Source organism: Hetaerina americana, unplaced genomic scaffold (genome assembly GCF_022747635.1).
Source record: "Hetaerina americana unplaced genomic scaffold, ioHetAmer1.1.p SCAF_27, whole genome shotgun sequence".
In the NCBI taxonomy this organism is placed as follows: Eukaryota; Metazoa; Arthropoda; class Insecta; order Odonata; family Calopterygidae; genus Hetaerina; species Hetaerina americana.
Genome location: NW_027286841.1, coordinates 5,540,076 through 5,567,881, shown reverse-complemented (window position 1 = coordinate 5,567,881; position 27,806 = coordinate 5,540,076). Strand labels below are relative to the sequence as shown.

The 27,806-nt window shown below is 46.1% G+C and overlaps 1 protein-coding gene across 1 annotated transcript in view; it reads left to right on the top strand.

The window, feature by feature from the left end:
- The first annotated feature begins 1,488 nt into the window (after positions 1-1,488).
- Positions 1,489-27,806, top strand: part of LOC139689671 (uncharacterized) — a 57,684-nt gene continuing 31,366 nt past the window's right edge. Inside the window, exon 1 of the mRNA XM_071586860.1 lies at positions 1,489-1,732. Coding sequence (XP_071442961.1) covers positions 1,489-1,732 — 244 coding nt within the window. The remainder of the gene's footprint in view (positions 1,733-27,806) is intronic.

Here is a 27,806-nt window from a genome sequence, read left to right as displayed (position 1 = left end):
GCCGCCACCAGGAATGCGCCATGCATTTTTGGATGCGCTGCTTAGTTATTCAAAACAATGTTTTACAACCCTAGCTCCTCTACATTGCACGCGATCCAACTTGTCAAAAATTGTCTGGTGTGTATATTTACCCCTGCCACTCACCCTAGCGATGGCCTGCCGTGTACCATGAATGATGTAGTAAACAAATTTGGTAAACTTGACTTGTAACTTCGAGGTATGGACAGAAGTAGTATGGCCGCGTGACCTACGTATTGAGTAGGATGAAATGGGCGTTGTTCCTGCGGACGCCATCAAATTCGAGGGAGGCTACAGTGCGGGAGTCGTATTTGCGAGTGTGTATATCCATCCACACTACCAGAGGCGGTGGCAACCCGCCCGGGCGCCCTCAGGAGTTTCGCTCGGTGCTCCCCGAGGATGTGACCGCGGGGCGGCCGCCCCCCTCCCCCCCTCACCCTTCCCCGCCTTCCAGGCGCCTCTGGAACGCGGGAGGGGCGGGCGAGTGAGTGCAACGCTCGGCGGCGGTGAGTACGTGTGTGTGTGTGTTTGTTCGTCGTCGACGGAGGGGGGAGGAGGTGGGGGGGGCAGAGACAAAGGGAATGCACACGGAGGGGAGAGATTAGCGTGGCCTTTGTGGAGTGGGCGGGGAAGGATTGAGGAGGGGGACGGGAGCGCCCGACCGTTTCCGAAGTTACCCGAGCGAGAGCGGCGCCAGTCCGCCGGGCGGCGACGGCGACTCACGGCCCTCGTGCGACCAGTTGCGATAAAAAACTCGGACGGTTGGTGTTGTAGGGGCGTCGTGGGTAGCGAGAGTGCGCCTGTTGTTGCTCGCGTTCGTCGGCCGTTTCATGGCGACATCCGTTGTTTAGTTTTCAGGTCGTCAAGACAATGTTTTATAGTTGTCTTCTGGTGTCGGGATAGGTGAAGACCGCTGACGTGTGGAGGAAGAATTAATACATTTTGGTGTCGCTACTGCGTGATTTCGAAAGGATGTATTTCTATGTAAACTTGCAGACGAATCGTTTCGACTGTGGTGCGGGCTTGTAACATTCGTCGAACCAAATCCGTTGTTCGTGCTTCGTGTTGGTTATATATGCCAATCAGCTTGCGTAGACTCGAAGCAGGCGTTTTGGTGGCCCAATCAAGAAGAGGACGGAAGAGTTTCGGTTGCCCATTGTACAGCCGCTGCCGTTCCCGGATGATCAGTTTCATATATTCTTGTAGTCGCTGAGCAAATCTGTGTTGTTTACATTGTAGGAGCGCAGCATCTAATGAAAGTGATCTCGTGTGTGGATGATTGTGTTCATCGGATTATTGTTGGTTTTCCCGGAGAAGTAAGGTGGTGTCATCATCATCCCTGGTGCCTCCTCTCCGAAGAAGAGTCGAGTGAATCGGGGGCTGCTTGCATTTCACTGCCTCGCCCACGGAGCCTTGCGCCGCAGTCCGGCGAGAGAGCCAGCGAGCGGGTGACCCCGTTGCTTGGTTGCTATGGCGCCCGGAGGCCACGGGACTGTGGCGCCTCCCTTCTTCCCACTCCTCGCGGCGCTGCTGCTGCTCCTGGGTGTCGATTGCACTTCCCTGGAGACCAACGACGTGTTCCTCCTCCCGCCGGCGCCCCCCGGCGCATCGTCGACGTCCGCCCCCGAAGCGCCGCCGCCCCTTCGCTTTACGGGCTCCCCTCCCACCCCCGGGGACGTGAGCGGACGCCGGCTCCTGGTGCTCAGGCCAGCAGGTAAGGAGGTCCCTTCGCTGTCCCCACTCCCCGGCCCCCCTCTCTTCTACCGCCGGCCGGCCGGTCGGTCGGCCGGGGGGCGGTCGGTCGGCTATGGTGGTATTCGCCTCCCCCTCCCCGCTCCCAGGCCCTCGAAAACCTGCCGAAGGCGCTGGAATTTTTGTGAAGTAATGATTAAGTTTGCCTTTCTCTTTGTGCGCGGTCAGAAGAGAGTGGTTCTGTCTACAGTCCGGGGAGGAGTCCATTTGTTCCTCCTTGGCCGGTGAAGGAATGAATGGGGGTTGGGGGGAGATGTTCTTGTTGGGAAGGGAAGGGTGGGGAGTATTGAGAGGGATGATAGGGTAGGGAGGCCTTTCATAATCCTCTTGAGACCGTTTCTAAAGGTTCGCATCCAACTTGGGGATTACGAATTGTCGAGAAATTCGTGGTTGAAATGCAGAGGAATTCGTGGTTAGGCGGACCCATTGTTTTAATGACGTTCCCGGTACAAAGGTCCCTAGCACTGGAAGAATGGCGTTCGGCTGCCAGGGGTGGGAAGATATTGTCTCCCTGAAAATGTTTAAGCCCGGTAAAACGTTTCTTTCTTAACCGAACCAAGCATTCCAGATAGTAGTAAACATGGTTACCGCTGCTCGACAGAAAATGTATGTAATGACTGTAGGTCTGATATAATGTTTTACTTTATTGTGTTATTCACGCCTAAGTGCACATTTAAATACGCCCCAGAATAATTTGGAAAATATATAATACCATAGATGTTGATTCGGTGTTTGTAGAATTTGTTAAACCAACATTTTGATGCTCGTTTTCTTGACTTGGGTCTCATGGCTAATCATAATGATAACATTTTTCAAATGCCACATCGAATTACAATCTGTCCCGGTATGTGATTCTGTGGCACAATAATTTCTGTCGAGCTCTATTATGAGTAGACTTGTGCTATATTTTGGTTAGAAAAGAAATAAGACTCGTACTCAACGACTACCTTCCTTAATCAATAGTAGACCAGTGTGCGAAGCAAAGTTCGTAAAAGCTCTTGAATAAAGAAGGCACCTAAATGCGTGGCTTGTACATCTACATATACTTCATACCCCGTAAGCCGCCGCAAGGGCGTGTGGCGGGGGATGTTAGGACACCACCTGTAATTAAGAAAGGAAAGGAGGGATCGAGATGCTGGGGGGGTTAACGTACTGGCCCCGAGGGCTCGGGTTCAAATCCCGGCGGTGTTGAATATTTTTCAGAGGTATCTCGATCCCTACTTGAGGTGCTTTGTGGAGGGCACTTTGAGTAAGTACGCCGTCCGTCGGATAGGACGTTAACCTGCGGATCCCATCTACATCTACTTAATACCCCGCAAGCCGCCGCAAGGGCGTGTGGCGGGGGGTATTAGGACAGCACCCGTAATTTAGAAAAGAAAAAGAAAAAAAAACCGCATGCAATAACCACAAAATCATATATCCAAAAAAACATGGCATACATTCATGCATGAACACTTACACCCCACACACATGCAAACACTCAATCTACATCTTACATACACATGCACCTAAAATTACACCTAACAGCTTTGCAGTGGTTCACTTTGCTCCGACTGGTAAATTCAATGTTTTCAATATTTCTAAAGTGACTTCGGTTTCTTACTATTATGATTTCTGATTGTTCGGGGAAAGAATGAGTATTTGTATCTATCTGTCCTGGAATCTATCTCCCTTAGTTTATCTTTGTGGTCTGATCCACTACATAAGTAGTGTGGGGCCATTATAATTCCTTCAGTGTCATAGTTAAACTCGTTTGTTCTGAACCTTTCTAAAAGTCTAAGCCCCGTGCCCCGTGCGTTATCTCGGTCGCTTGACCGTCTGTATTGCTGCGTCCAGCTGAAGCTGTTTACAGCATGCGTCTCTTAAGGTGAGTTTCTGTTTATATTTCCTTCGTGATAGTTTGTTTGCTTGTATTTTTAGTTTTTATTATTATTTTTTTTTCTTGTTGATGTCTTTCTTTTTTTTTCTTTTAAAAAGCTAGTGTAAGCGTTTTCCCCTGTTATTCCTCCTTGGGTTAGTTTTATGTAAGTTCAGTGTGGCACAGGGACATGAGCTGTTGTTCCTATTTTAGGTCTTTTGTGCGTTGTCAACTCTCCAGGAGAGTAACTCCATAGGTCAGTCAAGAGGGGATTTTCGGTGCTTCGTAGTGAAGCTTCCATGTCTGTAGCCATCTTTTTTGCAATGGACAGGATTGGCGTTAACTTTAGGTCCTTTCTCAGCTCACTGTTTCTAATGAACCAAGGGGCTCCGACGAATCTCCTGACAATTTTGTTCTCCGTCGATTGAATTTTGTTAAGGTTAGTTTTGGCGGCTTGTAGCCATACTGGCGCTGCGTAGGTTAGCAGAGGACGGATCATGGCCGTGTAGATGATTTTTTTTGTTTTTAAATCTAACGGTGATCTTGGTTGCATGATGGGTTTTAACGCTGCCGCCGCTGCTGTTTTATCTTTGTGGTCTGATCTACCTGAGTAGTGTGGGGCCATTATAATTCCTTCAGTGTCATAGTTAAACTCGTTTGTTCTGAACCTTTCTAAAAGTCTAAGCCTCGCTTGTTCTCTCCGCACTTCAAGTGGTTCCCAGCCTAATTCCCCTAAGAGATCTGTCACACTTGTGTTCTTATCATAACAATTTTATAACCAATTTAGCGGATTTTCTCTGGACTTTATCTAATTCTTTTGGCCAAATTTTCTCCCAAGGATCCCAAATACTTGCGGCATATTCCAAATGAGTTCTAACTAGAGCAAAATAACACCTCCCTTTAACTTTTTCATTACATTTCCCCACCACCCGTTTTATGAAGCCAAGTTTCTTTAAAGCTGATCCGCATATTGTCCTGATATGTGCTCCCCATCCCTTGGTGCCTTTCGTTAAGAGTGGGCTAATGCCAATGCCGGGTTTCTCTCCACCCTTCATCCTTTCCTGTCCATCCTCTATGGCGTAAATGACCTCAACTGTCGGTCGCTTCCCCTAAATACTACTACGAAAGGAAAGAAAAACCGCATGCAAAAGCCATAATTTGATACCATCCGCAAACAAAAATGGCATGCACTCATGTAAGAACACATACACCCCACTCACATGCAAACACTCCTCACACCTAATACACCTAATATCCTTGCAATGTCTAATTTTTTCCGACTTGTAAATTCAATGTTTTCAATATTTCTAGAGGGAATTCGGTTTCTTACTATTATGATTTCTGATTTTTCGGGAAAGAATGAGTAGTTGTATCTATTTGTACTGGAATCTGTCCCCCTTATTTTATCTTTGTGGTCTGATCTACCCATTTAGTGTGGGGCAATTATAATTCCTTTAGTGTCATCTTTAAACTCGTTAGTTCTGAACCTTTCCAAAAGTCTGTCTCGCTTGTTCTCTTCGTACTTCAAGTGGTTCCCAGCCTGCATCCCCTAGGAGACCTGCCACGCTTGTACCAACAGTCCCGATGATTGGTCCAAGTATCCAGGTCTGGGTATTTCTACATGCTATTTCGTGATATAGTGACGATGTTATTGCGGAGAAATAATCGATAGTGCTATGAGCTCAGTTTAAAGAAATTGAATATTCATCCAGTTCAACCAGTTGCTTTAAAGTCCTATCGCTAAATCGCTTAGACCAATGTCTTGAAATGGTCAACTCATGACGGTAATTCTGAATAAAACCTGAAAATGTTTTCATCAACATCTACATTATTCCCCGCAAGCCGCCGCAAGGGATTGTATTTGTATTTTGTTTAGTATTTTTAATACCGTGCGAGGTGCCGCCCGGGTGTGTGGCAGGGGGTGAATATATACCAGACTAGGTTTAACCCGAACATGACCCCGCGGCGGTCGGAAATGGTTATTATGATCCCCTATCGTGCGTGGAAAAAATGACTTCTCAAAACCATTGCTCTTCACTTCATCTCTAGTTTTATTGAAATAATCTCCCCAACCGCGGTACGATGGGGATAATAATAGATTATCATAATCATTGCTAAAGAGACGTCCTTCCAATTTATGCCAGAGATTTAACCTGTAATTTAACCTTTTAGAGGGAAGTGAAATAGGGTTTTCTTTATATACATTGATGACTTAAGCTCACCCGATTGTACGAATCTCAATTATTTGCTGGCGACATGGTGGTGTACACGAAGATAAGGGACCATTAGATTGCGATCTACTCTCTAGAGACTTAGACACAATCTCGGATTGATACAAGGGATGGGGATCAGTACTTAACATAGACAAATGCGCAGTTTTGAAATGTTGGATCAGAGGAAGTGGCAAACAGGGCATAAATTTTGAAATAGAGAGTTCAGTGCTAACCACGGCCAATCAAGTGTTTGGGGGTAATGCTAACACCACGCCTTTCATGTAGAGCACATATCATAAGGAAATGAGGATCCGCCTTACAATAACGCGGCCTTATTAAGCGGGTGGTGAGGAAATGACATAAGAAAGTTAAAGATAGGTGTCATTTTGCTCTAGTTAGACCTCATTTGGAATATGCCGCAAGTATTAGGGATCCTTGGGAGAAGGTTTGGAAAAAGGAATCGGATAACGGCAAAAGAAAAGCCACCGGATTAGTTAAAAATTGTTTCAAGACGAGTGCGATGAGCCTTTTAGGGGAATTAGGCTGGGAGCCTCTCGAGATGCGAAGACAATCAACAAAGTAGAGCAAGCAACCTTGTACAGAGCACCACATTCATTACATAAGGATTTACCTTCGGAAATTGGGTCTTATTTTGAAATTATATTTGATGAGTCGCTAGTAGATCACAAGGTCCCCAGAGGTAGGAAAACGGCTAACGTAACTCCAATATTTCAAAACGGAGACGAGGAGGAACCGAGGAATTACAGACCTACAAATTTCCCCCACATCCATTTCGTGCTAGGTTGTGGAAGATATAGTTTCTAGTTCGATTGTGGGACACCTCGATAATCAGAAGTTATAAATGAAAAATCAGCACGGTTTCCGAAAAGGTGGATCCTGTGGGAATCTGCTTGCGTTTTTTGTTGATGATATTCTTATTTCGGGAGAGAGGGATGTTCCAGTGGACGCGATTTTGCTAGATTTTAAGAAAGCCTTCGGCGAAGTACCTCGTAGTGTAAACTACTCACAAAGCCTGAAGCATGTGGTATAGATAAAAATATTCGATGCTGGATTAAAGACGTTTACAAATGGTCGGGTACGAAGAGTAGTGATAGATGCAGTTAGCTCAAATGCAGTAGAAGTTACTTCAGGTGTTCCACAGGGAAGTTTTATCAGACCTCTTTTATTCTTGTTTTACGATGACGACATGTCTCTGTAGTCACTAGTAAGATACGTTTATTTGTCGACGATGCAGTGGTTTACCGAAATATACGTAATCCTGAGGGCACAACAGCTTTGCCAGATTAGAATTAAACTTGAAAGAGTGCGCGGTAATGAATATTTGGAAAAAGAGCAATTCCCTCCCGAACGCCCAATGCATCGGGCACTCCGAAATGGAATGCGTAGACTCAGTTAAATACCTTTACCCTCACTCACGACCTCTCCTGGGTGAAACACATACTAGGGGGAATATGTGGACAAGCTAACAAATAATTAGGATTTATTAAAACAGTACTTGGTGAATGTGATGAAAAGGTCAAAGAGAGATGCTGTATTTCGCTGTTTAGACCTCATTTAGAATACGCTGCAAGTGAAAATATGGGATCCTCACGAAGTTGGATTGATTTGCCGAATTGCATCGCTTGCAACGTAGAGGAGCTAGATTTGTAAAACGTCGTTATGATAAACTTTTGGAGCGTATCCAAAATAGAAGAGCAGCTAGGCTTGGAATCACTCACAAGAGGAAAGGTTAAATTACAGATTGAAGCCCTTGCACAAATTGGAAAGAGGCCTCTTTCGCAGTGGTAATGAAAGAGTATTATGAGCCCCATCGTACCACGGTAGGGGAGCTCATTTCAGTAAAATTGGAGATGAAGTGTAGAATAATGGTTTTAAGTAGTCATTTTTTCCAAAATGTATTATTGCTCCCATCGTACGATGGTAGGAGAGATCATGTTAGTAAAATTAGAGAGAGATATAGTATAGGACAGATAAATATAAGATCCACGAACGGATGAGAAGAACGGCGTATTACCGAGGTAGGGGTAAATACGGCAATCAGCCGACTAGGTTATGCAGGAAGTAATGAAAATGTATGTAGTCCCTTTCGAACTTGGAAATTATTTGAAGTATTGATTACGCCAAGGAAAAGATCAGTTAACGCGTATGCCGGGTCTGTTTATTTTTGGGCGTAGGATTTTCATGTTTTCAGCTCCTGCCAAATGGTCGACTTTCGTGTAGTATATCCGTAGAGTTCATTGCCTCTCGATTCCCGGGTAATCGGCCGATACTATATATCGGTGTTTAAACGGCCGGTCTCTCGTGTGCTGTGATTGTTTACCAAAAGAGGAGGGAAGCATGGTGTATTGTGCTCGTCCGTGCCCGCGTGGGCGGTGCTAGTTTTCCAACTCCCGAATTATACATACTAAGCAAACAACTGAATCGAATTCTCAGGCCAGAATCCTTTTTTCCATTGTCGCTCTGTTTCGGCTTTTTATACGCTTCATTCGCTCGCTTTTTAGGACAGTTTAGTGGCCACGGGTGGAGTGGGGCGTCTCGTGGACTCCATTCAGAACATTGGGCGTAGAAAGGGAGCGCTACTTCGCAGTGCTTTTCAGCTCCCCCCGCCCCCTCCCACTCCTTACCCACCCTAAGGAAAGGGGAGGCGTATTGTTGATTGCTCCCGTGAATCGGAGCCGTTCACGGAACCGGTTCAATCGACGCTGTCCCATCGTGACCCGTTCGTCGGCCGCTCAGTTTCGGGCCGTGGAACGCCTCCGGAACGAATCGGTTCTCACGGGAGCCGCGATTCGACCCGCTCCCGACGGAGGGAGGGCATCATCGGATGGCGTTGGTGGGCGAGAGAGAGACACGCACACACACTCAGCCCTGACTGCAAATTGAAAACAAATCTCATCCCACCCCCCCCCCCCATGAGACGATGCCCTTATCTACATGGTACCCTGCAAACCACGAATGGTGTGTAAGGGGGCCAATGCACACCCGAAAGATGCGTAGTCAAGTACATGCGCCTTCAAACTGCAATGTTACTAACATCTTAGAAGCGAGTGGCGGTATGGTATAACATTCAGACGATGAATTAAACTAATTCCAACAGTTTTACGCACACCACTGCAGTATCTTAAGTGAAAAATCCTGTACTCCGCATGACCTACTGATTCTAAGGCTTGCGATGTAATGATACAGGATGGAACTGAAAATTCGTGGAAATCTCTGCGTATTTCGATACTTAAGAAAAGTCTAGGGAATTTGTGAAATTTCTCCTATTCCTCCTCCGAAGTTCTTGTATAAGGGCCCTGTCCCATTCCTAAAAAATCCAATATAAGAATATATTTGTTATAAATCACTACAAGGTGATAAAAATTCATGGCATTTTTATATTTAATTTTATCATTAACGCTGATGCCATATGAAAATTCCAGCGTAGCTAATAATGATAATTTTAGTGTTTTGCTGCCGTGGCCGAAAATGTTACATTCCAGTGGTTAGTCGTGTGCTGCCATATTTTGTTGGGGATCCAAATCTCACGTTCATTTCACTTTCTTGAGAGGAAGGGGATTATGGGAGATTTACTTGGAAGTCTTTTTCACCACCGTGGTGGACTTTCCACTATTGTTTCTTGAATTGCGTCGTTTCCTGTTATCGTTCCTGATGCTTTATCGTTCGAAGGAAAATACATTTCAATCCCAGTGTTTCCGCAGTTGATCCCCATTATCATATTTTCATGATTGCCGTAGCAAGACGGGGCTAATGATGCATTGTCAACATCATAGCTTCGAGAGACCCGCGTGCTTCCGATTCGTGCTAGAGATTCAATCTGTTATTTAACCTTCGCCCCGTGAGTGATTCCCAGCTGTGTACTCTGGTAATCAGGATGAGTAACCAAATTTACCTATGCTGCATGGTAATCCCATCGTATCAGACCTGCCTCTAATTTACGAAAGAGATGTTTGAAATTGTTGGCCGTAATCCTGGTGGACCTCTTACGTGTGCGTCTGCAGTGTGCGATGCGTAATGAGTGTACGAGTGGGATGGCATCATCCGCGAATGTCCAATGCCTTCTCGAATTAGTGGTGACCTTTGATCATCGGGGGTTGGGTCGCATGGGCGGAGGAGGGCAGCAGGGTCACCTACGCACTGCATCCACTCGACCCATGTGATGGTGGAGTCTCCACTTCTTATTTTTCAATTCTGCAAGATCCCACTTGTTTTGGTCGAGGCCTGTCGTATAAATGGTTGCCTTTCATTTTTATTCCCTTTTTTCCTATAACAAGTCACTAGATTTTTGGGTGAATTAACCCTCGTTTTGAATTTTTTGTCTTCCTCCAACATGTATACAAATTGGCATGTTATTTGATCGTTCTTCAACGAATATTTCCCTTCCTCTCCCATATCCTCATCTCCCGCCCTTCCCTCCTGGTGGTGGTGCTTGCACCCCCTGCCACGCACAATTTTGGTGGATCGCGGGGTATACTATATATGTGGATCTCATGGAAGCAAGGGGTCTGGTATGGATGGGGTAGTTCCACCCTGGCATACACCATTCTCTGTTCACACCAGGATGTCCTACGACTGACATCCGCGATGGCACTCGCATCCTTGGCATTACATTCTATACGTACATTAGTAGCGTAATGATTTTCGTTAGGAGACTAAAGGAGCAATTGATATCTCTTCCTGGGTACATACGACATTTACTCTGGCTTTTGTTCCTCAGTAAACCCTCCAATTACACTTCATCTTAATGCGGCTGTATATCTGGGCGACACTTCTTTTATTTCAAACTCCTGATCTTACGCTGAAGGTATCGAAATGTTACATTCAGTGCATGCAATCATTCCTTCTACGTATTATTGTCCTTGGCAATTGGTGTACGATCGTTGTTTCTCGGCCATAGTAATGTTCTGCCAGCTTATACATTCCCAATATTGTGTCTGCCAGAGAAGTCGCTCTTCGCCATGTGACGTCACGACGACTTACTCTCGTTAGCGCCGAATAGTGTTGGTTTTTCAATTCTTGCAATTTCATTTAGATTAAGCATAAATTCCTCTACATACCTACGACCGTATGCCGCGTGATATTGCTTCTCTTCGACACCGGCGCTGTAGGCGCCTCGTGTGCCGCACGTCGAGCGCACCCTACCTCTGATTATCTACATTTGCACATTAACCCGCAAACCGCCGAAAGGGCGTGTGGCGGTGGGTGTTAGGGCACCAGCCGTCTATGCAGAAATATTAGTTCATGTGTACGGGTTAGCTCAAAATATCAGAGCAGCTAGGCTGGGAATCACTCGCGGAGCGAAGGTTAATTTACAGATTATATCTCATGCATAAATTGGAAGGAGGTCTCTTCAGCAGTGATGTTGGAAATGTATTATTGCCCCCATCGTACTACGGTAGGGGATGTCATGTCAATAAAATTAGCGTGATCAAGTTTAGAACAGATAGATTTAATATGTCATTTTTTCCACAAACGATAAGGGATAATATTGTCCGAACGCGGTAGAGTCATGCTCGGGTAAAAATTAGTCTGGTGTGTATTCAACCCTTGTCACGCACTTCAGCAGTGGCTTTCAGGGCTCATAAATGAATAAATACACGCACAACTCTCGCCTATATATGTAGAACGTGGAATAATTGTTATTTGACTCATTGATCAAATTTCAATGCATGAGTTGATTAATTATTCAGTTTGCGGGTATCGTGGGAGGGAAGAACGGTGTCTTGAATTTGTCTGGGACGGTGTCTTATCCACCTTTCTTATTAAATGCCTAAGTTTAATATATATGTATAAATATGTACAAATAAATAAAATTAGCTGCCCCGAGAATTCCCTCGGTGTCGCAATAAAACTCCAATGCCCTCGACCATTTCATGCAGTCTATAGCCTAGTTGCTCTTTGAGGGGGGCCAAAGAGACAGACCCCCGGCCAAAATCCTCCCGGGCACACCCCCACACGCCCCCTCGACCCTACTATTAACAAACCCAGCGGATTTCTCCGGAGCCTTAGCTAATTCTTTCATTAACGATTCCTCCCATCCGATCCGAGATTCCCAAAATGTAAAGCGAATACTGAAGCTAAGTAACACTTCCCTTTTATACCTAATCTACTTCTACATCTACTTAATACTCCGCAAGCCGCCGCAAGGGCGTGTGGCGGGGGGTGTTAGGACACCACCCGTAATTTAGAAAAGAAAAAGAAAAAATAAAATAATCATCACATACTCTGAAAACCCGGAAGATGAAATCTTCCTTCTTTAATAATGAACGAATGGTTGCAAATTTCCACTAGATAAGATTTATTGTACGATAGTGTTTCGAGGTTAACATCATCAACGTGAATATGATGTAATGCACCGACATCCGGTCGTACAATAAATCTTATCCAGTGGAAATTTGCAACTATTCGTCCTTCATTGTGCTCGAATTCCACTACCCCTGAAACTGGAACTACTCAATTTGTTCCTCATTTAAGACCGGTTCGCAAAATCCTCTGATCCATGCAATCCATCGATGGTTTGCTGTCAGTGTAACTCCCAAGTACTTGAACTGCCCTGAGATGTTTCATTCGAACCCAATTAATGTTATGTAATGGCCCGTGCCCGCCTGTCGGATTGCACGCATCGAGGAGACCGGATTGCTGCTTCGTTTTGAGGCTAATGATCTTTGCCGGGTTTCCCTCCCCACCCGGTCTTCCTGCCCCCGACTCGCCCACTCCCCCGATGCTCCCGGCGCCCTGCTGCCGGCAAATAGCAAACACTAGCCCCCCCCCCCTGTGCAGTGCAGGTGATGCCGTCCCGAGGCGAGCACCATGACCGCAGCCGGCGGACGCCATTCCTCCTTCGGAAGCCCCTCAGCGCCGTCCGTCCGGCCACCCCTTGAGAAGGCTGCGTCGGTCGCACTAGGGGGTTGGTTGGTTGGTTTTTTAGGAGACAGGAAGGGTCCTCTTCCTTCACTGGGAAGAAGTTAAGTTTCGTGTTACAGGCGCTGGAGGAAGTGGGGGTCTCCGGCACCACCCTATTTACCCCTCCCGCACGGAAACCCTTTCCGGCGCACCCCCCCCATCCGAAGGGAAGGGGGCCGGCCGCCCGGCCCCGAGCCTCCGTGACGTTTACGGCAGAGGGGATTGGTGCGGTTTAGGGGATTCGAACTTCTGGAGCATTCTCGCCAATGTTCATTCGGCGCGGCTCGACATTGTTGTTACCTGGGCATAAATCATTTTAGTGGCCTGTTGAGTTACTTGTTTCGCCCGAAGGATCGACTGCCATGCAGACCGTGAAAATCTCCCGCCGTAATACGATGGAGGCGATGATACATTTCCAACATCCCTGCTAAAGAGCTTTCCTTCCAGTTCATCCAAGAACTTCAATTTTTAATTTAACCTTCATTCCATTCAGTGATTTCCAGCCTAGCCGCACTAATAATATTGATACGCTACTAAGTTTATCATAGCAAGGTTTCACGAATCTAGCTCCTCTACGCTGCACGCGATCTAATTCGGCAATTATTCCAACCTCGTGAGGATCCCATATTTGTACTTGCAGCATATTCCAAATGATGCCCAACTAGCGACAAATAACATTCTTCTTAGACTTTCTATAATATTTACGCAGTACTCTTCTAATTAATCCTAATATTTTGTTAGCTCGTCCACATATTCCCGGTATTATGTCTCGTAATGAGTATGGCTCGTCCACATGTTCCTTTTTACGGTTGGTAACCTAACTCCCCCCGCCACACGCCCTTGCGGGGTATTATGTAGATGTAGATGTATGTGCTTCACCCAGGAGAGATCGTGAGTTAGGGTAACGCCTAAGGATAGTAAGTCTACTAATTCCATTTCGGTGTTCCCAATGCAGTAGGCGTTTGGGAGGGATTCGATCTTTTTGAAACAAATTATGACCCCGCACTTTTTAAAACTGCTGTCGTTCATCCGCCATCTTCACATTAATGTCTCCACCGCAGCAGAAAATGCCTAAAACCTTTTCACATAAGTTAAGCATGGTCAGTTGGATTACTATAGGAAACGAGGTAGGCGAAGTGGTTGCATTAAACCTTGGAAAACAATTTGGTTTGCTGGAAGACACTGAAAATACATGTAATCAGGAACCAAAGCGATGGCTGGCCACTCTGTATTAGGTGACTAAGGTTACTTAACCTCAGTAAATACTTCGCAGTTGAGTTTTGTCCGTTGAGATTAGCGCTTACCCTGTCCTGACTCTTTGGCTCTGACTCTGTAAACCACAGATTGGTAGCAAGGCAGCCGCTGTTGCAATTCCTAGGTCCGTCTCCGATGTCCCGCCAAGTTAGCGCATTCAAAATACTACGTAGCTTCATCTACATAATACCCCGCTAGCCGCCGTAGGGGCGTGTGGCGGGGGGTGTTAGGTCACCACCCGTAAAAGAGAATAAAACCACATGCTAAACCAAACAATTCATGCCAGTCCACGCCCACAGAAGCGTACATGTGTATTCATGCAAAAACCTTGATAACTAGCAATCATGTAAATACATATACTCTCAACGTACATACATATCTATATCCACATAATAACCCGCAAGTTGCCTCAGGGGCGTGTGGCGGGGGGTGTTAGGTCACCACCCGTAAAAAGGAACACGACCACTTGCAAAATCAACACAGCCATGACAAAAATTACCCACAGTGGTGCATACGTTCATGCAAATATCCTTTCATTCTACACGCATGCAAATACATATACTATCATCTAACGAGCAATGGCCCCCTAGGATGTAGTAAGATCCAATAACGTGCACTTTGAAAAGTAGGAAGGCGAAACTCTACCACCAAGTGGACATGCAACATGAAACGGTCTCTTCCCGAGGGCACAGGTAGGGAATGTGACCCAAAGCTGCAGGTAGCGGGAGGGTCCCCCCATGGAGAGGGACAAGGGTTTGAAGGGGAGACTTTAATATGGACAAAGTAGTTCAAGCAATGCTTTTAAGAGCCCTACATTATTTGAAGGCATTCCAGTGAGGTCACGCGGAAAGAAAGGGTTTTGAACACAAAACACACGAGGTTAAAATACGCATGCACATAAACCTACGAATGTAGTAAAAATATTTCGAACGACGTGCAAATACCTTTACGTGTTGGAGGAAAACCCAATCCAAAACAAGGGTTAATTCACCTAATAAATTAGTTTTTTGTCATGCGAGAAAAGGGAATAAAAATGAACTTGAGCCATTCGTACGATAGGCCTCCACCATAACAAGAAGGGTCAAGCAGAATTGAAAAGTAAGAAAGGGAAGTTCCACTTCGACGTGGACATGCAACTCATGGTCTCCGCCCCCCGAAAGGCACAGCTTATGTTTAGCAGGGCACGTGCAGTGGAATCGCCCGATGCATCATTCGGGCAAATTGCAATGGTGTTGTAAATCATCCCCGCCAGTGGCCTGTAACATACACCACCTCACGGGTGTAACATTGGTTGGTACCGTGTTATCCGGATGGTAAAGGAGTATTCGCCATTTCACCTCTGTAGGTTGGTTGCATTTAGGAATCGGGAGTGGCCATTGCCATCATGGTCTTGGTTTTTATGGATCCAGGGGCCCCGAAGCAGCAGCCCTTCCTTTGGTTTCGTGGAACCCTGGACGATCGAGGCCAGAACGGACAATCTCAAACATTCGGATGTGCCTCGCTGATATTGACGCGGCGGCGATACGGTTGCCTGGAAGCCGCCACACCGGACACTGGATAAGGAAGACAGAAATACGAGAGGAAATCGACTGCCGAACACATTGATTCATACGAGAAACTATTTTTCCCTGGAATATTTTGCCATCATTTGAGGAAGCAGCTCGGATATTGTTATTTGAAAAAAAATGTCGCCAGACGCCACTGACAAATGTTATAACTAATCATAGGATCTGATACCAGCTGCTGTCTCGGTGGTGGCCAGTGGAGTCACATCGGCGAGATGAAAGCCACTGTAGTTGAGGACATTCTTAACAGACGGAGCTTCTTTATTCGCTGGTGTTTACTGATATAACATTAATTCAACAGAACTGTTCCTAGGTCTTTGTTTAAGTCGTCCAGGAAAAACGTTTTCAACTTTTCATCGCCTCCAAGTTTCCCAATTAGTTAAATTAAAACGTCGATGACCCATGTTAATGTTTGTCATTGTTGACCATTCGATCGGCGCCTTTGCGCACAGTGGTCGTCGCAAGCGGCTAACTGGATCTGCAGCTTCATCGTCTCTCTTAAGGAATTCCTTCCGAGATTCCATTGTCGGCTCAATCGACAAATTTGACACTGCTTTGAAGGTTCGCTTTCCTTACGGGGTCTACTGTAAAATAACTACGCACTCTCTTGCAAAAATAGATTTTTTGATCATACTTGTACAAATGCTTAAAATTCTTCAACATTCTCTCCCCATGCATCATCTACACACTTGCGGAGGCGTGTTTGCCACTCCTGGAAGGCACACTGAAACTCTTCGACGGGAATGTCTCTCAGGAACGTTTTAGTAATATACTTTAGGATGTTTTCCACGGTCTCTATGCTTTTCCTTCAGCTCTCTCTTCAGTCGGGGAAACAAAAAAAGTCACGCGTGGCCAAGCCGGGGTGGTAAGGGGTTGGGGGGTGGCGCTGTGGGCCAGGAAGTTTGTAACGATGAAGGATGTGTGCCTGGGGGCATTGTTATGGTCAAGCAAACGATCCATCGCTCCGTGTTACAAAATCGAAAAACGCCCTTCACGCGGAGGCACGCCTTTCCGGTCAGAATGCTCGGAGCAAACTGTCGACCGGCTGCGTTGCAGGCCCCTCGCCACATTTCCCGATCGGTTTTACCGCGCTGCTATGGATAATCGCGGCACAGTAGAATCATTAGCATTACTTTCATAATGGACTGTGTGTCGTGCTCAACAGCACTTTTTTTTCCAAAATATCATCACTTGTTTTACGTGGGTTTCGTTGGTTTAAAATATGAAATTCTGTTGCCACTTCCTGGGCAGACATCTCTTCGGAGCGCCGATCTGCCATCGCGTGATTTCCCACCGACGGCCGGTCTCTCTCTGCTCGCGCCGGCCGCTAGTGTGGCCCACTCCTCGTCTGCTCACCCCCCCCCCGCCCCCCGTCTGCACTTATCTCCCACGGCACAGCGGGTGTGCTCTCGGCCCTTCCTGCGTTTCGGGGGAAGGGTGCTGCCTGGCGCCACTCCCGCGTGCGCCCGGAGGGGGAGGAAGCAGCAGGCACAGCTGCCCTGTCCCCGGGGGGGGGGGGGGAACAAGAGAGCAGACGCCGCCGCCGCCGCCTGCCGGTCGCACTCGGCGGCCCCCCAACTACCCGCCCCGAGGGTCCTCCTCCCCCCGCTCCCTTTTCTCTCCCCTCCTCCCTCTTCGATTCACTGGGTGTTCGTGTACTGTGCACCGCGTTCCCACAGATAGAGGCGCCCCCCACCCCCTCCGACGGCCCCCGGGTGAGCCTCGGGGCCACCTCATAGCCTGCGGACTCCACCAGCAGAGGCGGAGGGCCCCCACTCTGCGCCGCTTCCAAGGAGGAGTTTTAGCCCTGCATTGGCAGACGACGCGGTTGCGAAATGTTGAAAACTTGGGTAAAATGAGTGAAGAAATTGACCGCACCCCTAAATTCTGCTGTTTTTTTCGAGCCACTCGAATGGAAAATCGTTCTTTCTGCCAAATTTCATTAATTAACTTCTCGTATGGCTGGTTATCTAAAGCTCCCTGCAACACACCCACGGCGGCTTTCCGGTGAGTGGCAGGGGGGGTGCCAATAACTCTTGACATCATTGGTTTACGTCCTTTCGCCGTCCCTTGAAGACGAGATAATCGTACGTTACTCTTGATAAAAGGATTAAAATGTGATCCCTAGTCCAGAACGATTCCCTTTAGGGCCTCACATCTCTAGCTATGGTGTTCCCTGGTTGATCGCGTACTTTTAAGTGTGACCAAGAAATGCAAAGACTTGAATAAATATTGGTATAAAAATTCAAGGTGTTTACGTTCGCTTTAGATTTTTTGTTTTACAAGTACATTCCACGAGTCTCTGTTTGACGATTCCATTGCATCATATAGTTCGTTGAATAGTTTCTGATGTCTTGATATTAATTCTTTTTGCATGTTGAATATTTCCCTTATGAGTTGTTGAATAAATATATTAATATATTCATGTGAAATATTTTCTTTCGGTAAAACCGAGGACTTCATGAATTTGGAGCTGAAGAGATAGCATGTGCGGAGAAGATTTGCACCTTCCGGGGGGGGGGGGGGAACTTAAGCTAATTTGAAAATGAAAAAAGAACATCCCCGTAACGATCGTGTTTATGCTTGGCACTGATATGTAACAATTTTAGCAATGACACCTTTACGACTTCATGACAGTGTTTGTTATTTTCTCTTCCTACCAACAATAGACATGGTATCCTATGCGGGCATTTGGCTACTTGCCAGGCGTCTCGGGTTCCATTCCAGGTGCCTGTGAGCAACCAATTTTCACTAGGTCTGATTGTGATTTTTCGGGTAACAAATCTTCCCTGGAGTCTGGCACGTGGTACACAAGGGAACAAACGCACTGAACTCCTATTTTATACCCTCTTATTGTATTTATAGTAATACCCCGAGATTCGCCAAAAAGGTGTGTGGCAGGGAGTGCGAACGCCAGGTGGGAAGGGTGAGCCACGAGGGAGGATATGGGGGAGGAAGAACAAAGGGAAAAATAGTCGTTAAAAACAATCAAATTACGTGCAAATTTATATAATTGGTGGGGGAAGACTTAATTAAAAACAAGGGTTAATTCACCTGATGAATTAACTATTTGTAATGCGATAAAATGGAATAAAAAAATAACCAAAATCGCCCATGCGATAGCCATCTACCCTAAAAAGAAGTGGTCGTGCAGAACTGTAAATTAAGATGGGGGAATTCTACTATTTACATGGGCAGGCAACTAACTCATGGTCTCCAGCCTTACAGGCTTCAATGCTAGGTTGAACTTACTAAATAAATTCAGATCCGCATGTTTCAGCACCTAGGTCTCGCAAATTATTCGCATTCCAACATACATTGGTCGCTTGGATAATTGTATGCAAAATTCGGTAAACTAATGCCAGAACTAGCCGACTCAAGGACTCCTCCTTCCCACGGACAATACGGGATAGCAACTGCTTGGTTATAGATAGCAAAATTTCCACTTGCCTTCCTCAACGTCTAGGGAATAATTAGTTCTACTTAAATGCATGCTCTTTCACTAATCTTATATGTTTTGTTGTCAAAACCCATTCTTTCCGAATGACCTAATTGGAATGGCATCAATGAAATTTAGTGCTCTTTACAGTATTGCTTGCTGTGCTTTGTCTGTTTTTCAGTATCCCCTTCCATCCCTCGTCTCTCTCTTTGGGGGGACCCTCCCGCTACCTGCAGCGTTGGGTCATGTTCCCTACCTGTGTCCTTTGGGAGGAGAGCGTTTTGTGTTGCATGTTCATGTAGTGGTGGAGTTTCGCACTCAAACGTTTCATTTTTTCGCTTGCGCGTTATTGGATACATTTCTTACTGCATCCTGGGGTGCAATTGTTTGTTGGATGATGGTGTACGTGTGTGTCTGCATGCGTGTGAGATGAAGGGATTTTTGTATGAGTGGGTACGCCACTGTGGTTGTAGTTTTGCATGTGGTTTTGTTCCTTTTTACGGGCGGTCACCTAGCACCCCCCCGCCATACGCCCTTGCGGGGCTAGTGGGGTATTATGTAGATGTAGAAGGTCACAGGTAGAGGACGTGACACACAGCTGTAGGGAGCGGATGGCGTGATGCGCCCCCCCCCCCCCCACCCGCCCAAAACAGAGATGGAGAGAGACGAGGGCTTGGAAGGATATGCTTGAATACAAACAAAGCAGATCAGGCAACACCGTAACGAGCACTGCATTCTTTAATGGCAGACCCACGTGGGAGGGGAAGACAACAACGAAACACACACACACGAGTGCTCGCATTGCTGCACGTGTCGCACGAGCCGTAGCAGAAGAGATCCGGTGTAACCTCATCATCCCTCAAATCATCATTTACGTAGTAAGTTTTCTTTTTGCGGTTCATATTTGTCGTCAAATAGTAACCTATCGTTTACAGCATATACGTATACGATTTAGATAACCTCTCTGGGTTCGCTACAGCGGCAATGAAACCACACGACCTCTTACAATGCCAATGTAGTCAACAATGTTACCCATATGAGCCCTAATACTTTTTGCCCAAGACTCCAGAGTTTAAGTCCAGAATATTTCAGTGGAATATCCGGAAAACTTGAGTAAATTTATCAACATTGACAATTATTTAAATGCAGAGAGAGGAGAATTTGGGGATTTGAAAGTTTTGAAGTTGACGATTGCTTCGGTTTTATTGTCTCCATCATAGGCCATAGTTGACTTCTCGATGGACTTCAGCCTCGTCGACCGAGCAGGCCGGAATGAGTTGGTTCCCTTTTAATTTCTAGAGGTCAACTGATGTATTCCGTAGCTTCCGGGTCGTTGGTCATTCTGAATTTCTTACCGAGGCGAAATGTTACCCCACGAAATGCAATCGTATTTCTCAGTGGGAACGACGCGGCGATGTCATTGTCCGAACTTGACCGAGAATGTTGGCCTTGGAGGTGATTGAGAACGATGTGGCGCATCTCTGAAAGTGTGTGTGTTCTTTTTCTTTGAGAATAAATGCACATCAGGCCGCCGTTCAATATGATGTCGAGACCGAGTTTCTTTTCTCCTTCGTCAATAACATCTTCATCTACATACCCGAGAAATTTGCGGAATAGCAAATTAAAAGTTAGGATTCATGAGAAGGATACTTGGGAATTGTAATGAGAGGGTCCAGGAGGTTTGTTATTTCGCGTCAGTTGGGCTCCACCTTGTGTATGCTCTGCATGTGTATGGGATCCTCATGAGGTGGCTTGATTTCGGAACTAGATCGAGTGCAACGTAGAGCAGCTAGGTTTGTGAAAAGTTTTAATGCTTAAGGTAGCAGTGTTGGAAGAAGTAGCGTTGGAGCCACTAGTTAACCGCAGACTTAAATACAGGTTACGTTTACTGCGTAATTTTAAGGCAGGTTGCTTATCTGAGGATGTTAAACACATAATATTGGCCCCGACTTACTATGGTAGATCAGATCACCAAGGTAAAATGAGGGAGATTAATGGTGGAACGGATAGATTTAAAATGTTGTTTTACGTTTATATCGTCCGTGTTATTTTTTATATAATAGACCCATCTTTTAAACGGTTATCTCGCATGATTTGCAGAACGTATCTTATTGTTGAATGTTGTTGCATGTAAATAGCTCCTTACGTGTGTTTAAAATTGATCGAGGGCATGAGCACATTAATATTTGTGTGGAGGTAAAATGATTAGGAATGTGCATGTGTGGTTGGCGACCTTTCACCCCCCGCCACACGCCCTGGTGGCGGTTTGTGGGGTATTGTGTAAATGGAGGTAGACGAGTAAGATCCGATAAGATAAATGCTGGTGCGACAATTAGTAATTATAATTTAACTGAAAAAAGTGTGTTGTGATAATTTTTTGGAAAAAGAGCAATTCCCTTCCGAACGCCTACTGCATCGGAACACCGAAATGGTATGTGTAGACTCAATCAAGTGCTCAAGCGTCGCCTTCACTTACGACCTCTCCTGGGTGAAACACATTCTAGGGGGAATATGTGGACAAGCTAACAAAAAATCAGGATTTATTATAAGAGGAGTACTTGGTGAATTATTGGTGAATGTGATGAAAAGGTCAAAGAGAAATGTTATCCATCGTTGGTTATGCCTCATTTAGAATATGCTGCAAGTTTACTATGGGATCGTCACGAGAATTGGATCGCTAGTATCGTAGAGGAGCTAGATTCGTAAAACGGTTTAATGATAAACTTAGCGGCGCATTCAAAATATTAGAGGAACTAGGTTCGGAATCACTCAGGGAGCGAAAGTTAAATTGCATATTAAATCTCTTGCATTAATTGGAAGGACGTCTTTTTAGCAGTGATGTTGAAAATTTATTATTACCCTCATTGTACTAAGGTAGGAGAGATCATGCCAATAAAATCAGGGAGATTAAGTGTAGAACAGAGAGATTTAAGATGTAATTTTTTGCGACGATCGATAAGGGTTCAGAATAATATTGTCCGGCCGCGGCGGGGTCATGTTCGGGTCAAAATGAGTCTTCTGAGTATTCACCCCGTGCCACATACACTAACGGGGGCTTGCAGGGTACTAAAATTTAAAAAAATCAATTTTTATTTTAATTTAATGTAGCTCGGCTGTATAAAAGTGTGTGGATCTGCCGAAACAGCAATCGTCCGGTTGGGCTATATTGATAATTACTCTAAGCGGAAAGTATTCATTGACACTTAACGTCGACTGCCTTCATGAGGAATGTGTTCAGGGTCTTACCAGTTAATAAGTATGCCGTTTTCCATTGAATATGAATGATGCACTCTTGCATGCTGGAAAAATATGCAAGAGGATTGCAGCTGAAGGTTTTCTCTTTCTCTCTCGCCCTCCCTCTTATATTAGGGATGATAGTCTCTTTATCTCGTGGAGTGATGGTCTTAAGCTGGCATATTCTCATGGGATGCTCGTGGTGCCACCTCTGGGTGTAGTGGTGGCACAGCGCTCGAGGTCCACTGACCTGTTTGCTCGCTGTTGGCGGTCTCCTGTGACTGGGTTGCCCAAATGGGTCACCGCTGCTGGGACACACTCCTCCGCTGTTCCTCCTCTGCGAAAAGGTCCCCCGTGTCTTCGTGCCTTACTTCTTTGTTTCTCACAAAGGACGAAATCAATTATTAATTTGGTTAAAAACTTGAAAACGAAAGTGAAAGTCAAATAGGAGTATATGCATACATGGCTGGTGACCTAATAACCCCCTGCCGCATCCCCCTAGGGTGGCTTGCTGGGTATTGCGTGGATGGATTTAAGTTTATTGGTGTTGTAAAACGTGCGTAATGCAAAATAGAGGACGCTTAAGCCTTTTCATCTTCCGTACGTGATTCAAGTAATTGTATTTTAGACGAAATGAAACACATTTCCGATAGAGTGGTAAGAACATGAGTTGTATTAATTCATTAGATCAAAACTACCACGAAAGCAAACGCGAAGGTTAACTTGATGGTGAAATCAGAAATGATTCTTGTGCCGTACCCAAGGTGATGTTTGAAATACCTTGTATCGACATCGCCATATATACCCCGCGATCCACCAAAAAGGTGTGTGGCAGGGGTGGAAGCACTACCAGGAGGAATGAAGAGTGAGTGAGTGATAAGGGAGGATATGGGAGAGGAAGGGAAATGGGAATATATTTGTGTAAAACCATCAAATAACGTGCGAATTAGTGCAAATGCTGGAGGAATGCTCAATTACTCAATAAGGGTTAATTCACCTAAACTAGTTTCATGTTATGCGAAAAAATGGGGATAAAAATTAACCAAAACCACCCATACGACAGATCTCCGCCATAACAAGATATGCCATGCAGATTTGAAATGCTTGAAGGGGAAATTCTACTGTTTAAATGGACATGCAACTCTCCCGTCTCCGCCCTAGAGTCACAATAGTAGGGAATGTGACACACCGCCGTGGGCTGAGGATGGCGTGAGGCGTCTACCCCCCCCCCCCCAATACCCACACACACACACACACACACACGCACAGACGAGGGAAGGAAGAAGAAGATTGAAAAGGACAAAGAGAGGCAGACATCATTGGAGCGAGCGGTGAAGTCATTAAATGGCAGCGGGAAGGGATTTGACATTCCACTTATTCAATCGGTCTTCTTAAAACTCGTACAGCGTCTAAACGGCCCCATGTTTTTAAGGACACAACTCATGCGTTAGTTGCTCAGATTATTTGCAGACTACACGGTGCTGTAGAGGGAAATAAGGACCCTAGCAGATTGCGGAATACTCTCGAGAGATTTAGCAATATCGGTTTGGTGCTAGGAGTGGAGGTTGATACTTAACGCAAGCAAATGAGCAGTTTTGACATTTTGGAACAAAGGAAGTGGGGAAGAGCGTATACATTTTGAAATAGAGATTTCAGTGCCAACTACGGCCAATCAAGTGTTTGGGGATAGTTCTAACACCACGCCCTTCATGGGGAGCACATATCAGGACAATATGCGGATCTGCTTTAAAGAAACTCAGCTTCATTAAACGGGTGGTGGGGAAATGACATGAGAAAGTAAAAGAGAAGTGTTATTTCACTCTAGTTAGGCCTCATTTGGAGTATGTCGCATGCTTTTGGGATCCTTTGGATAAAATGCGGCAAAAATAATGAGATGAAGTCCAGAGAAAATCCGCTTAAAATTAAAAATTGTTTTAAGAACACAAGTGTGACGGGTCTCCAAGGGGGTTTAGGCTGGTAGCCACTTGAGGTACTAAGAGGACAAGCGAGACTTTAAGAAAGGTTCAGAACAAACGGGTTTAACGATGACGCTAAATGGATTGCTATGGCCCCACACTATTGAGGTAGATCAGACCACAACGACAAGAGAAGGGAGATAGATTCCACTACAGAAAGATAAAAATACTCATTCTTTTCCCGGAAAATCAGGAATCGTAATGGAACAATAAATCGTAATCACAGTCACTAAATAAATTTTAAAAACATTTAGTTTAAAAGTCAGGACAAGATTAAACGTTGCGTAGATATAAGATATATAATCGTAGGTGCAAGTGTACATATGTTAGTTGATAGTAAATGTATTTGCACGCATGCCAGTTAGCAAGGTTTACGCATGAATATATATTCTGAACAAGTTGCATGTGATAGGAATTCCATTCTCTCATGCCCTTAACCATTACACCGTTTATTTTGCACACAATATGCCTCGCAAGCTTAGACTCTACGGGGTTTATTCGAAAAGTTAGGGTCGTTCCTTTCCTTTGTGCCGGTAATGGTTTCGCAGGAAAATCTAGTACCCGAAAAATCATACGACTTGGGTGGAGCTGAGGGTGTCTGGGAATCGAACCTAGGCCCTGCGGTCAGCATTCCAACGCTCTATCCCTGGACTACCGCAACCCCCCCCCCCCACACACACATGTGTATGTATGTATAAACATATATACATATAAATTTATTGATGTGTGTGTTTCTCTGTGTTTTTGTTCGCTATCGCTATCTCGCTTCTACGGTTAAATTATTAATGTACATATTTTCACACACACATGCATATATACATACGTATAGGTGTGTGTGCATGTATATAAATATAAATAAATAAATAAACATATATATATGTATGTATGTATGTATGTGTCTGTATACACATGTGCACATATATTCCCCGGAAGACAGCTGACGAAATGTCGATATGTTGATTTTGTATGTGGTTTTGTTCTCTTTTACGGTTGGTGACCCAACACCCCCCGCCATACGCTCTGCGGGGTATTATGTTGGTGTAGATGAAGAATAAATATCCATCTGAAGGCGGACCGAGTAATGGGGAGTGGAAAGGGGGTGAATGGGGGGGATTTGTAATAGTTGAGGAAAGGGTTGGGATTAAGTGTATGATTTGAGCCCGGCAATTCGAAATGCGCGGAGGGGAGTCGGTGTTGCACGTGTGAGCCATTCCTATGTTTCGGGTCTCAGTGTCGCTTGCACTTTTCGTTTGGGTTCCGATGACGGCGAGGGAAAAGCACGCGTCCAAAGCTGGACTATTGAATGGGACTCTGTGTCAGCGGACGGGATGATCAGAGAGGGCAAGGGATATTGATGTCTATTAATGCAAACATCGTAATGCCTATTATCCATTGTGCTGTAGAATGAATGGTCTGGGGCAATGCACAACTGTAGGGGTCTGCCTTTTTTCTGTTACTAAGGGCTCACAAGAGTTTTATTCCTTACTCCCTGAGAGGAAAACAATGTACCGTAACTATTTTGTATGGTCGGCAAATACCTACCGCTAACTGCAAGAGTGCTACTACAACCTGCCCCAAGTTTAACTATCATAGGCTGTTCGTAAACGACGAACATCCCAAAATATGAATGTTCAGGGGCCGTTTTAGCGGGTTATTTTCTTGTTTTTACTGCCGGAACGAAGTTCATGTAAAACAATGGAAAAGTGAGTCGATGTGAATACAAACCTACCAACCCGTACGATACCAGCCCAGCCGTGGAACTCGTATCTAGCGATGGCTTTTGTTATCTCATCATAATAAAAATAACTAGAAGTTGTTGTTGCTGCGATGGCTCTCTCCCTTCTTCCCTCCCTCCCGGGTCGACGGGGCGAGCATCATTGCCCAGGTGAGGGTGCCCTCTGCCGGGGCCGTGTTCCAGTCATTACCTGCCGCCCCCCTCCCTCCCTCGCCTGGCTCTCTGAAACACGCAGACACAACCGGACGACTGCCTCTTCCATCATCCCCTGCCTCCCCTCCCTTGGTCACCAACCCGTCCCGACTTGCCCCGATCCGCCCACCCTGTCCGCCTCCTCTGCCGCCCCCCGGGTGCCGGGCATTGGGAGGGGAGGCGGCAGCCGACGCGCAACTCAACTCCTCCGTGGACACAAGCGCCGCAATTGCGCGCCTGTGTCCACGGAGGGAGGACGGGCGAACGGCGATCGCGAATTGCCTTCCGGGCGACAATATTAATGTCGGCCAACATTAATAGTATTGTCGCCGAGCAATGAGTGCTGACGTAACTGAATGAATGCGAAAACAGAGCATTATGCATACAAATATAAGGAAAAAATGATAGCCACTGAAGACCAGAATAAAAAATAAAAAACAACTGAAAAGAAAGTAGTGGAATCAATTGAGAAAAAAATAGTGGGCTAGGAAAAAATATAATGGCAGTTTCTTCAAAAAATGTAATCAAATATCATTCAGCCATATTATAATTGCCGTTAATAAGAAGTGTTCATTTCTTCCGTTCTTTATTTTAATGTAGTTTTCCCCAGTAATAATTTTCATCTTCTCGCAAGCAACACTGCTCCACTTGCACGTTTTCTTGTGACATGGCATGCGTGCCTACCCTGTGAAGTGAAGGAGGGGGGTCTCATCCGCCGCGACGCTTTGCCCGAAACATAGAGCCTCCTCCGTTCCTCTCCGGGTGCCGACGCCTCGCATTTGCGAACTCGCCTCTGGCGTACGAGTGTGGGCCGTCGCGTGGCATCATCGTCCGGCCCGCCGTTTTTGCCCGGGGGCCGGCCGGACGATTATGGGATTGGGATGGGGCCGCCGTCCTCAATCGAATGGAGTAAACAAACAGAAACCTCTCGCGGTCCGCGCCAACTATTCTCCGCACTGCGCGTGATCTTAACATAAGTGCTGCGGGGCGCGGTGTTTCGGTCGGAAAGGCTTCGGCTCCCCAGTACCCCCACTCCCAATGGGGGGGCTAATGGAAAGGAAAACAAGAGAAGGGCGTGCTCAGGGGGGAAGAGAGGGTGTTTTTTAGATGAAGTTCCTGATCCTGTTTATTCCTTCGGGACGATTACTAAGGTATGATCAGCTCTCGCCTCATCCTAAAGAGAGGGGGAGACGCCCCCTCAAATTCCCTGAGAAGAGAGGGCCGGCCATCCGTATCTTCCCGACCCGTGTCTCCCGCCGCCGTGCGTGCATGGCAGTGCGCGCAGTCGCACGCACTCTGCTCGCTCAATTCAACTCGTTCGCCCCATCTCCCTCCCGCCCCTGTGTTCTGCCCCTTTCCTCGCCCCCACACCCCTTTCCCTCCTCGGGCTTCCACTCATCTCCGCTGTCCACGCACGCATTCTTCCTCCCCTCCCCCCTTTCTTCCCATCCCCCTCTCCGTCTTGTTTTGCAACCCCTCCCCTCCGAGATGGGGAGAGGGGAATAAAGGTTGCCAACCGACCGTCGTGGTTTTTCTCTGTTTTCAACCCCTCCCTCCTCCCCTCCTGTCCCCCTCGCTCGGATGAGGTTTTGAATCACCTCTTCCCTTCCTCCTCCTCTTCTCTCGGCGCTTGTTTCTACCCCCCC